The sequence below is a fragment of the Coturnix japonica genome, chromosome 14 (assembly GCF_001577835.2).
Source record: "Coturnix japonica isolate 7356 chromosome 14, Coturnix japonica 2.1, whole genome shotgun sequence".
Taxonomy (NCBI): domain Eukaryota; kingdom Metazoa; phylum Chordata; class Aves; order Galliformes; family Phasianidae; genus Coturnix; species Coturnix japonica.
The window spans coordinates 2,896,975-2,910,178 of record NC_029529.1 but is presented as its reverse complement, the minus strand read 5'-3'; the positions used below and the strand labels follow the sequence as shown (position 1 = coordinate 2,910,178).

At 47.2% G+C, this 13,204-nt stretch overlaps 1 protein-coding gene across 4 annotated transcripts in view; it reads left to right on the top strand.

Annotated features, from left to right (window-relative positions):
* MAD1L1 (mitotic arrest deficient 1 like 1) overlaps positions 1–13,204 on the top strand; it is a 307,430-nt gene that overhangs the window by 243,610 nt on the left and 50,616 nt on the right. The window contains exon 18 of one of the 4 annotated variants that reach the window (XM_015876930.2): positions 3,670–3,757. The exons of the other annotated variants lie outside the window; for them this stretch is intronic. Within the exon in view, the coding sequence (XP_015732416.1) occupies positions 3,670–3,732 (63 nt within the window). The 3' untranslated portion in view covers positions 3,733–3,757. Of the gene's footprint in view, positions 1–3,669; positions 3,758–13,204 lie in introns of those variants that run through there. 4 annotated transcript variants of the gene reach the window in all.

Sequence of the window (13,204 nt, the reverse complement as noted above, 5' to 3'; positions counted from 1 at the left end):
TTGGGCCTTAGGGTTAAACAGTTTTAAATGCACCTTATCTGAAGGCCGCGACCTTGTCCTTCTGTTTCCATTTTCAGGCTTCAGGTTTATTGCTCTCCCAAGGAACTCAGAGCACTTGATTAACTCGTAACTCACTAGTTCTTGACACATTAAGCAGCAAATTTGACTCTAATTAACAGCTTTTATTAACCTGAGATCCCCCATTCCCTCCCCCTATTTCACTCTAGAGACTCCTTAAGCCATTACAGGTTTTAACGTTGAATTCGTTCCTGACTTTCTCTTTTAAATCATAAAAGCTAACATGTGCAGACACTGGGTTTTGCAGCTCAGTAGGAGGATGCATGGCTGATAACCTTTGGAAAGCAGATGTGCTCACCTGAAGGGAAGCAAGGGGTTGGATGGCAGACAGAGCCAGAGGCTGCAGGCCTGTGAGGGGGAACCCATGGGTCAGGCTTTCCTCAGCTGTCCATGTGAACAGTTGTTTCCTGACAGCAGACAGGCTCAAACTGATGGAAGAAGTGAGTAGGGGCAATGCTGGAGCTCCTGGCCAAGTGGCACCTTGGCTCTTATGCTCTTCCAGGGCATACCCTGTCCTATGTTGCATGGCAATGTCTGTGTGCAGATCGCAGTCTGTAGGGAGTCAGGTGAACTGATAGAATTGGTTATCCTGTATGTAATGTATGTAATTATTCCATAGGATGTTCTATCCTATCCTAAAGGTGTACCCACTTCCAGCAAATGCTGTTGAATCTGGTCCTCTTGCTCAACAGTTACAGCAGCCTGTTGGCATACACTGCAAAGAATCTGAGGCCTCCCCGGCTGTCATTGGGCTCTGCTGTTGATTATTTCAGTCTTTATTATCCCCACCTTTGTAAAGGAAGCAGTATGTACTGCACTGTGTGCCCAGGTGTTCCGATTTTGGTGTGCGAGTTGCTATTAAAGTGTTAATTTTTGTTGCTTGCAGTGCAGAGGGACGCTTGTACAAATATAATAAGATGTTTTAGTATCAATTTTCACAGCACATTGTGGTGCAGACTCACCTAAGAAACTCTGGTGGCATCTTTATAAAAGATGTTTTTCATAAGCTCTGGTAAATGAGTTTCATCGCTAGCAGGCTATGAATGCGTCTAATCCAGTTTCGGGCTTTCTGAACTATTGATCTGGGGAGAGAGTCTGTGGCAGTGAGTTCCAGAGGTCAATTCAGGCTCTGAGAAACAAGTTTTTTATACCTATTTAAAATTGCCATCCAGTTCCCCTGGGTACCGTTTCCTTCCCGTCATGCAAGAAAAGAGTAAATATCTTTGTTATTCTGGGTTTCTCCCTCACTGCTAAACAGCTGTGTTTTTATATTTGCTGTAACTAAAGCAAAGGAACCTCTCCCAAGATGGCACACAGTGAAGACGAGGCGCTTTAGTGCTCCTTGGAGGCAAAGCAGCCAAGGTCAGCTCCACGCTCCCCAAACCAATGATGTTATATGCAGTCTCACCACATCACAGTTTGCTCTCCCGTGCGAAGAGCTGAAGAATATATTAGACATAAGCGGTCCTGGAGGAATGCCGGTGTAATCTTCTGTGGTGTTGGATACTGGTCACGTGTTGCACCTCCCTTTCAAACTGTATTCAGCTAATTTCTGTGTTTGTTACAACTTTCCATCCCTTGCTCCATTACTCAGGCAGTTTTCTGGTAGGCTTATTGACAGCTCTTTGTCACAGAGGCTTTGAAAACCTGGATAATCAAACCTAATCCTTGGGGATTCTTTTTTCCCTTAAGAATTTTAGGGGATTCTTCTGTATAGGAGTGATTTTTCTTTATTTATCAGTATTGTTTTCACCTGAGGAGTTATCATTTCTGGTTTGGTTTTATTTGGTACAGAAGTAGGTTTTACAGGCCTCATATTTTCAGGTTCACTCCTGAAAACATTCTGGAGTCAGCCTACGATATTTTTCCTTCCTCCCCTACTGGTATACACATCCAATTTTAAGGTTGATTTATTTTTTAACAACTTCAGTACCTTTAGGTCCTCAAATAATATCCTGCCTTGGTGATTCATGATCCTCTGAGGATAAGAGATGTGATATGGGAGCTTTCAGATGATTTTACGAAGTGGGTAAAATTGCCAAGTTACAGGGAGAGCCGTATGGTGAGATGACACCTAGGATGGCTCTGACAGCAGGGAGGTAAATGTGTGTTCCCACCGTGGGGGCCCAAAGTCCATCATGTCCCCAGAGGGGAGGCTGGAGTCCTTCCAGCACATCCCTTTGCCAGCTTCCATAAGGAAGGTAAAGCCAGGCATCGTTTTCACCCATCATTTTCATGTATCTATTTATTTTGTGGGCAAGATTTAGCCTGAGACAGAGCACATGTGTTCTGATTAGGGCTGCATAGGAAATAAATCAGGTGTGATCCTTGCATTGTGCAAGATCCAGAGATGGATAGTTTGCTTTGTCACTTCCTGTCTGCAAGCGAGAGTTAGAAAAATAATTCTTCCTTTCCCTTTTGCAATTCTAACAACTCCGTGCACTTAGCAGCAATGAGACGATGAACCGCCTTCCTCGAGGGTTTCCCTCCAGATCCAGACATAGGTAGGCAGAGACTCATTAGAGATGCCGTGGTGAGTGGGTGTAGTGAGCACACATCTTCCAGGATGTGTTTTTAAAAGGTCTGTCTGAGGTTAATGCTGCACTGGATCTCCTCTTCTGTGCTAAATTAGGATAATATTTGAACAGCCTTCTTGCTAATTTCTTCGTTAATTCCAGTGTTTGCCATCTACCAGTGATGTGTCGGATATCTGTGTGTTTTACTGACCGTATCCATGGTGCAGGGTGTGGAGTGGCCTGTTCTATCTCATGTCTGTGCAATCTGTGTGTGTGTTGTTGAATGCTGCCGGTGAATGTAAGAATTAAGGCACACAGATGAAGCTGCAGTGGGTGTGACAAATAGTTAATGGAAAAGACCTCTAAGGTCAACAAGTCCAACCACCCACCTTCCTCCAGTATTGCCCACTGAACCATGTTCCACAGTGCCACATCCCTACAGCTCCTAAAGACCTCCAGGATGAACCTCCCCTGGCGCAACCTGAGGTCCTTTCATCCTATGGGATTCCTTTCTTCTATCCTGAGTTCCTTTTTCAAGCATCTTGCACCAGGATTTCCTTCTGCTGAGAGTTGGATTGATGCTCCTTTGGTTATACTGTGGTTTTGTTTTTCTAGACAATCTCATTTTGTTTGAGTTTCCCATCTGTTCAGACCCATTTCCAGACCACCTCCCTACAGGTTAGAAGCAGCTGTATCACTCCTGCATCCGAAGAGTGTTTTAAATGAAATTGTGCTTAACAGCTGTGCTGCCAGCACATATTTTGATCCCCGCATCCAAGGGTATCTAGTTATTATAATAGTATTTCCATCATGACTTAAATTTAAACACTTGTAGGGCAGCACTGGGTGCTTTGCTGCAGTGTTTGGTGTGGGGTAGGAGATGTACCTGTGTGAGGTGGCAGTGAGCAGGAGTGCGCTGCTTTGTTCTGTTCAGGTGCCACGTTAGCTTCCAAAGTTAGGTAATTTCTAGCACTGTGTCATATTGTTGTGTTTTTTGTTAATGAACAGCTTTAAATAGAAGTCATTAGGCGCTGTTGTTCAATCTTAATTAACTGTCCTCCTTACTGAATTCCAGCGCAGCAAAGAGCGACGGCGCTGTGGGAAGAAGAAACATCTAACTAGATTTAAAGAAGGATAACTGGATTTAACACTTAATTAGAACACAGGACCTGTGGCAGCTCAGGTATCACGTTGCCTTTTGGGAGCCAGGGCTCTGGGGAGCCATGTCTCACTTCCCAGATTACTGCAGTTAAGCTGGCACAGCGGTCAGAGTGGCTGTGCTGACATCCACAGTGCACACCCTGCTCACTGGGGTGCAGCAATGGCTGGGTCACATCACTGTTGTCCAGTCCCATGGCCACCAGTGAGAAAGGCAGCACGTGCTCGTGGATGGTCTCAGCCTTGTGGGGGGAGATACCATCTTCCCTGCAGGCCGAGTGGAGCATCACAGCCACGCCTGTGCAAAGAGGAGGGATAAATGTGTGTGCGTCTAATAGGAGAGATGGGAAAGGTTAATGTCCTTCTAGAACGTGGTTATGCTGAAGGGAAACAGAGTTACAGCAAAACTGTAATTTGGAAGTCTTGGAGAAAATAACGTAATCAGAAAATAGATTTAGAGGGTGTTGACGTACATGATTACCCAGAAGTGGTTTTTAGGCAAAATGAAGTTGCCTGGAAGTCTTGTCAGAATTAGACCAGGAATATGCTATATTTGGCTTTTGATATTTAGGAAAGAAGTTCTGGAAGCAGCAGAACCACGGGGGAGGGGGCAGGCTGGGTGATGTTGTGACACCTTGGGAGGTCTCACTGATGTGTGGATGAGCAACCTGGGGAGCTGACTGAGCCCTGCTGGGAAATGCTTCCTTTTCAAAGAGCTGCCAGAGCTGCCTGCTGAACATCGGGCAGCTGGGAACACACTGGAGGCTGCAATGGGCTGAGCACCTCCCTCCTCATAGCAACACAGGGCTCATTGAGTTGCGTGGACGCAACCCCTGGCTGTCAGCATTGCCAGCAAACATTTGCTTTTGCTGTACTTCAGATCCGTCGCTCCTTCGTCCCGCACCATTGTCTGACCATCAAAGAACAATTTGGTTTTTTTAACTTGGCTTTTGAGCCTGAGCAAGAGCTTAATACAGCTCTTTGAAGTAATTTTTACCTCCATTCCTGCTGGCTAGATTAGTCTGCAGATAATTCTGGGAGTGAATAAGAGCCTGAGCTCCGAGGGAGCTGGAACGTAATTACAGTAGATGAAGGGTACTCTGTGCAGCTCCTCCAAGAGTGCTGAGATTAGACTGTAATCATTGTTTGTAAGCAGACAGGAACGAGGGGTAATCAGCCAGGCAGCCCTGACACGTTATTCCAGGCATTAATATTAGCTTCCTGAAGTAGCTCATCAATTCACACTTATCTGAAACTGCAGAATTCAACAGGTCCTGCCTTCCCGAGGCATGAGCTGCAGAGGGAGTGCACACCGGGTCAGTGCCACTGTGCAGCTGGGACCAACCGGGTCTTCTGCAGGAGCCTCGCAGGGCTCTGAGCTCTGCAGCAAATGCTGCACTCCCTGCTTGGCTACAAAGAGATTGGTTAATGCAACACCAGGACAAAGCTCTGAAGCTCGCAGCCCTTGCTGGTAGGTTTGTGTCCATGGAGAGCAGCAAGCTGGATGTGCTGGGCTGGGGAGAGGAAAGAGATTGCTTTCTTCTTCAGCCATTGTCTTTAACCTGCAGAGCTGCAGCAGGAGGGAGCGTGGTGCTGGGAAGGAGTGGGAAAGATTCCTTTTGGTTTTGAAGAAAATCCTTGTGAGTGCGCTTGGTGCTGCATGAATCCTGTCCCTAATTATAAAGCCTGCGCGTCCTGGCGAGCGCAGCGAGAACATTGAGTACAGACACAAAGCTAACACCGGGCAACGAAAGTCTTGACGTTTCTCTGATGTGAAACAAGAAGAGAAGGAATGAAAGAGCTTGCAAATCCAGGCAGAAATCGTTAGGACAGCGAGTGAGAGTACTTGTAAAAGCACTGGTTACTGTGAAAACCTAAAGGAGGTGTTAGGGATGAGGGAGGGGAAGCCCTGGCGTGAGCCATAATGTGGTCAGTGGTATCCCAGCAAAACTCTCAGCTGTCTGGGGTCATTTGGGTTTCAGGAAGCAGAAGGCGTTTGGTAGAAGCGTTGTGATGTGAGAGCACTGCAGTCCTCACTGCTGAGCCCTTTTGCTTCCATCCGTTTGGGAATAAATCACCAACCATCGATCTCTTGCGGTGCTTTATGTACATTAGTTATGTGCTTGTGCTCTTTAATGATGCTGCTGCTCTGACAACTCACTAAATATGACACTGCTTGGTGGGTGGTATTGCTGGTTCTTTAGTGGTCAAAGGTTGGCTGCTGTTGTTAATGACACGACTGCTGGCCCTCGTGTGAGAAGTAAGCAGGGATCGATGCTGTGCCTGGAGAGCTCAAGCCACACCTGGAGGAACAGCACAAGAGCTAATGGTGCTGGTTGGCACAGCATCCTGAGCTCCCATATGTGGCTGTTGGTTCATTAATTGGCGGTGGAAGGAGGCTGGGGGGCGCAGTGGGAACCCAGCAGTGAGGAACAGGGGCAGCCCGGCTGTCACTTCCAGAGTTGTGTTGCAGGAGGGCATCTGGAAAGGTGTAGGGGTCTGCATGGACTGCTCCCAAAAAGGCTCTTAGAGGCGGGATGTGCAGCCATGAATTCACTGAGATTTTTGTCATCAGTCCAAAACCAGAGAGGAGGAGCTCTCTAAACTCACTGTGTGTGTGTGCTGTATTTCTCATTTAGATATATTTTTTTATATCGAAGGGATCTTTGTGCAGCCAAGCTTGAGAATGAGAATAGGCCTGTTTGCTTTGGTGGGAGCAGCTAATAGGGCACACGGGGGGGTTGGCCGATGAGAGTATCGGGTTGTAGAAACAAATTGCTTTCCTTGCTCCTGCTGCTGCTTTGCTAAGGGACTGGGGTTTGTATCCAGCTTCAGAAGTCTGACCACGTGCCTGTCGTGTGTCTTAAAGAATGGGAGATAGGGAGAGTAAATTCTTGGGATGAAGGGAGATTACATCTGTGGGTGACATCCTCTTCCATCCGGCTGTGCTCATCCCCATCCGTGTCACACGGAGATGCCGTGCCTATCTGAAGATTGGTGTCAGCATCGCTTCTGATGGATTATTAATACTTCCCAAAGCTGTAGTAGCCTGTATAATAAAAGTAATAAGCGTCCTGGTGCCTGGCTGCACGACTGGAAGATTTATTGCTACAAGCAGCAAAAAAGCAGCTCGGGAAGTAGAGGGCTTGCTCGAAGAGATTTTAATATCATGGGTCCCAACGTTCCAGGTCATCTTTAGCAAAGAGTTATCAAATTAGGAGGTCTGGTGGGAGCAGAGAGGCGATGTTATCGATGCTGTTGTAGTGGAGGCTGTGCCAGCGCTTTTCATATAAACCTTCTGTTTCCAAATGACTATAAATAATAAATCCCCATAAATAGATCCTACCTGGGGGGTAAATACTTGACTTTGGAGGGAGCGAACAGCTGCATCTCACTTTTAACCTACATGAAACGAGGGACGGCGTTATTGCCAAATTCCAGTGTAGAAAATTGCAGATGCAATGTAAAAATAACAATATGCTCGGAGATAATTTTATTTGCCATCTGGTTGTGAGCTGTCGGTTATACTCGCATCACGTTTTCCGTGGCTGTGAAGTTTTCTTTGCTTTGAAATGAAAACAAAGGTTCCCATCTTGTACCTTTACTCCAGGATATGGAAATAGAAGTTTCTCATCAAATCAAGCCTTCTTGTTGAAAAGGAAGGGATGCTGTTGATGCTGGGATGCTTTGGAGAAGTTTGTGCATCTGTTTTAGTGGTGTGTAAAAGCAGATTAGCCAAACAGACGTGATGAATGCATAAGGCATCTCTGCAGTCACAATGAACTTTTTGCAGCTGGGCACTGAGAAATCAGTGCAAAGTTAAAGTGCAGCTTTTCCCTTTTCTGCTGTATCCTGGAGAAATAGTGGAATTTTGCTGTGTAGACTGAAGGGGGATGGAAAAAGGTTGTCACTTTCCATAGTGCTGAATTATCCTTTTCTGATGTGCATTTGAAATTAAACCAGTCGAGGGGAGTTGCTGGGAGAGCTGATGGCACTTGTCCTGATCTGGTAAAGGGACAGACTGGCTGGGCCTTTCTGCTGCAGCTCCCAGCTCACTTGGGGATTTAGGAGGGACTTGGAGACTATGGAAGCTTGATCCTATTGTGTATGAAAGCTGCAGGCCTGGCTGCACCCACAGCCTGGGCTCTGCAGGCTGCTTACGGGCTGTGGCACAGAACAGGGTTATCCCTTCACTGCACTCCAGCAGAGTCAGAGCCCATCCCCGCATTGCCAGCCCTGGGCACTGCTCTGCACACATCAGCTGCTCTGGGTTACTCTGCTGCCTGCTCCCAGCCCAAGCTAATCACTTAGCAAAGCTTCCAAGGTACGCCAACTCCGTGTGGCAGCTAACAAGCTTAGCTGAGGAGTTCTGCCATCATCCTTCCCCAGAGCTAATCAGCTTACCCTTGCTCCAGAGCTACCGGGCTGCAGCTCCAGGAGCTACTCACACACAAGTTTGCCACATCCATCCATAATTGCATGCCTTGCATTTGGGATAGAGGATCTCACCAGCACTCTCTGCTTTTACCGGTGCAGAGGGAAGGGCTGAGTGGTACCAGCTTTGCACAGGAAGGGTTCCATGAAGCTGAAGGTGGGTGACTGTTGCAGGGCTGGGAGCAGCAGCTGTAGTTCTGCAGCATGGGGTGTCAGCACAGCTCGTAATGCTCTCACCTCCCAATGCTGCAGCTGGGGGCTGTGCCTGCGTACCTCTGCTAATTGTAAGTGGGGTTACAGTCTGCTCACAAGGGGGGAAAATAAGCACTTTATCCTTTTCACTCACTACCTGAAAGTGGGCGGAGAAGAGTGACGGGAAGCGCTGATGATATGGATCTAAAATGCTGACTGTGCACTTGGTGAGCGTCCCAACAATAAATAGAATGTTTTTTTGTGTTACAGTGGTAGGGGACAGGGGCAGGTAACAGGTCTGCCTGAAAGCTGGTGTTAAGTCGTAGCATGCAGTGGCTGGGCAGCATCCTCATCCTTAGTTGCCATATGAGGGAAGGCTTTATGAAGTTACCGTGAAATGCACTGCTGCATTTCCCCACTGAGCTCCATCCCTGTGTACAGCAGCTCGCTCTGCATGGCAGGACAGATGCAGGAGCAACACAGCTGCCCTGAGCTCTAAGCATCAGCACAGCCAGCAGGGCTTTGCCCAGGAGGAGCAGCCAGGCTGTGAGTGCAGCACACAGCACCCTTGGCTTGGGAACGCCTTCTAAAATCAGTTCCTGCATTGTTAATAATGTGATTAAGAGGAGGTTTGTTTTGTCCGTACCCCTTTCTCGAAAGCAAAATGGAAATGACAGAAATGCCATTTACAAATGGGATGTTGTTGTCTGTTCTAATTTGCATTAAGTTCTGTGCTTCTGCTCCCCTACAGCAGTAGCTGCACAGGTTAATTAACACACGTTGTGTTAAAATTAAAGGACTTATTTTTTTTTCCCCGGTTGAATCTCTCTGTTCTTCTCCTTCTGAACAAATAGCAGCGCCCTTTCTTCCTTTATTATACTCTTTGTATTTTATAGACATCTTTTGTGAGCCTCTTGTTCTTGTCTCCTTCTTACAGGTTTCTCAGAGTCTCTGTGTTTTTAATGGAAGCCCCTTTCTTTCCTCCCTAGTGCTTTTCAATACTCTCCTGGGCCTATCTTAAATAAAGCACACGGTACTTCAGATAGATAAAAGCCACTAATTAAAGAAGTTGCCTTATTGTATTTTCTGGACTGCTCCCTGTTTGATGCTCAGTGCTGTCCGGCGCTGCCTGCTTTCCCACTCACCTCACCCATCACACTGCCTTCCCTATAGGCATCCACTGCCATTTCCAGCTCCTTTCAGAGTGATTCAAACTATTTAAATCCCCATTAACATGTTCAGATAATCAAAACACCCATTATTTCACATTACTCAGGATAAATTCTACCTGCTAATGGGATACCTAATCAGCAAGGTATCATTCATTTCCATTTTACCCCCTTTTATCCTCAGCAGCCCTGGTGACACAGCAGCAGGTGCTGTGCTGGGAGGTGCTGTGTAGGAACTCATAGCTCTGTCTGCAGCAGCATTTGCCAACCTGCTGCCCGTGCATGGGCTGCTCTTCCTGCTCTGGCCTCTGTCACTTGCTCCAATGGAAGGATGGCAGTGCTTTTGGTGTGCTTTTCCCTTCTGAAAGCTGTTTATTTTCTGGCTTCTTTGTGATTTATTTATTTTTTTGGGTGAGGATTTCTATCACAAATGTTAGCAAGGTCTATAAAAACACTTCCAATGGGTTTTCTTTACCCTGCTGTTTTGTTAATGCTTGAAAAGAGCACTAACAAACCACAGAGGTGCACTTATCCTTTGCTCTGAGCAACAGCAATCCTTTTCCTTCCCATATTAAGCTGCCACGGAAGATTTTTGCTTGTATTTGATCATTTTCTTTGCTCATTTTGCTGGCACAGGGGCGTGGTTTGTCAGTCCAACTTGATAAGCTCCTTGACTTGATAACCTCCATAAAAAGAAGTTTGATATACAGCAGGAAGAACCTGCCTGTGTCCCCCTGGGACAGCCCTGCCTTGGGGCTCTGGAGCCCTCCAGGTGTTCTGTATGGACCTGTGTCTAAAACAGCAGAGAGGGGACTTGGCCACCTTACTGGAGGAGAGGTGGAGAACTTGCTTTCCTTTGGTCCTACACATCTGAGCTGTTGTACTTTGTATTGAGCCCCGGGAAAGCTGGGCAGCCCTTCAGAGAACTTGAGTTTGAAAGCAGGTTGGGCTGCCACCAGCACGGGGATGCCAGATCATGTGTCTATGGTGAAGAGTCCTGGTGTTCTGTATGGAGGTACCAGAACTCCTGGTGTTCTGCACAGAGGTACTGAGGAGGTCAGCTGGCACCCAGCCCCGCCGGCAGATTGCTCCTGTTTTGCAGACTCGGAGCCAGGTCTGAAATAGCAGCAAGCACTCGCTGCCATGCATCCTGCTGAGAGCAATGAAGGAGCTGTCCAGACAAACATTTGGGGCTGGAAATTTCTGGTAATGGGCTGTAGAGATGGATTTAAAGCTCTGCGAGAGGTTGTTCTCATGCATTAGGTCTCTGTCTATGTCTGCAGCATTGCAAGTGCACGGTATGTGAGTGTGGCTACACAACCATTACTTATTACTATGTTATCCTCCAATTGCATAGGGTGTTGGAATGCTTGTGGAGCACTTGGCCATGTGAGGTGTCAGACTGGTCCTTAACATCTGTATCAATTGTTCACAGCTGGTGGGAAGCAGAGCTGGGGGGTGTGTATTTTCTGTCCTGGTTTAGTATTTCTGTCTCTGCTCTAGCAAAAGCCCCACTCCAGGAGCTGATGGGGAGCAGGCTGGGCTCGGGCTGCAGGGTGACTGCTGCTGTTGTGTGCATGTGCCACCAGCACTGAGCAGTTGGGGCTGGGGTGGCTTTCGTATTGTGTGAGTGTAATTAAAAAGATCAACGATGCCAGTCTTCTGCCTCCCCTCTGCTCGTGTTAGGAACAATAGCGCTAAATGATGATTGTAGTTCATTACAAATGCACCCTAATTAAATTACCCATCAGCGGCTGCCAGATTAATGATACCGACCCCGGTTAGAACATGATTAAAGTTGGGCTTGTCAAATTTTTCACTTATTATATGGAAGTTAACAGGGGGAAGGGACAGGGCAGAGCCATGGGATGGCACTCAGGGAGGTGTGGCCAGAGCCAGCATGGCTCCACTGCTTTGGGCTTTGCGATGGAAGAGCCCCTGCAGGGCTCTGGGGGTCCATAAGTGGGGCTGTAGCCTTGCTGGGGTGCTGTCAGTGTGATGGTAGGGCAGCAGCTGGGGCCACATGGGAGATGTGGCACAGCAAGGAGCTGAGCCTGGGGCTCCCAAAATAAGGCTTAATTCTGAGCTCTGTTTGTGGAGCTGCTTTGCCTTTCTTCTTTTTTTTTTATCTCTGTATTTTTGCATGCAGAATAGAATCCGGTATTTCTTAACTCTGTAAAAATAGTAGGGAAACACAGCAGATGACACAAGAAATAGTACTAAATACTACAGAGAGTCAGCTTCTCTCTTCCTCACAGAAGTTTCATACTACAAATGGATTTCAGCAGCAAATATTTACAAGGGGAAGACAATTCAACAACGTGTCCTTGCCTCTGGTGAGAGAAAAGTGCAAAATTCAGGATGTTTTTGTACTGAGAAAGAAAAACAAGGCACCAGTGGTACCTCCTCACACAGCTTTGGGATTTTGCTGCCTCTGCATTGATGGAGAAGCGCTGCCTTGAGGTGTGAGGACCGGCAGGCAGGATGTTGTCTGTGTGGTAAGAAGGGAAAGGAGCGGACCCTCAGCATAGGGAGCATCTCTTTGAACACCCTTGGGCAGATTGGCTGTGCTTGGCATCAGCTCTTGTGTCATTATCTGGTAAATAAGCAAGGAGGAATTTTCTTTTTCAAAGCAATTTCATTTTCCAATATCGTACATGCTGTCCTTAAATGCCTTCAGTGATTGGATTGCTGAGGCCCATCCAGAAATGGACATTGTTTACCAGTTGGGGCCGCACTCTTAATAGATCTTTTCAAACTCTTCTTTTTTTTTTTTTGAGAATTAGGTCTTGAACGCTCCAAGTAGAAATAAATTGAGCGGTGCTGTTGATGTGCCCTTTATGTCGGTGGAGTGGACCTCATTAAAGCATTGTACACAACAGCTCAGGGCTAGACCAGCAGAAAGAAATGGAGTTCCTGGAAATGCGAATAAACCAAGGGTCAAATAAGACGTGTGAGGAGGAAAGCATCCATCCGAGGCTCATGGCTGTGCTGCATTCCCATTGCCGGATCCCTGCTGGGGTTTGGGTTTGTGTTGTGCAGGAGGAAGCAATGAGGGTGCTGGCACAGCCAGCACTGAGCTGAGCAGCCCTTCCTCTCCCAGGCTGCTGAGTCTCAGGCAGATGGCACTTATTAGCTGTGCAAACGTAATTAGTTCACATCAAAGTTACTGGAAGACGTTTCCCTGGGGAATGGATGCTTACAGAGAGGTTTGAACCCTGCTTGGAGAAGGGGAGATATTAATATTGAATGTAGTCATCTCTGGGTTTGGATGACCTTGCTTCTGTTGATAAAATGATGCGTTTTCCAGGTTTTTGCACGTTCTTTTCAGCAGTGCTTTTACTTGTAACATTTAAGTGGTTTCCCTTGGGGGAGGTGGGGACGAGTAACCTCAGAGAGCTTTCCCCCAGGAAGCTGCCAGCTCCATCTCTCTCCATGCTGGAGCTTGGCTGTGTGTTCCAGAGCCAGGTAGGGAGACCAGCAGGAGCACAGGAGCCACATCAACACCTGTATAAAGGAGAGCAGCCAGCTCGGCCACCAGACTGACCTCACCACCAATTCTGGATAAGGGGCAGATTCTAGAAGCTGCATTGGAGTTCTGTGGCCTAGTTCTTCTTCTCTGGAGGATTTTCTGACCTGCCTGCGTAGCCTTTGAGC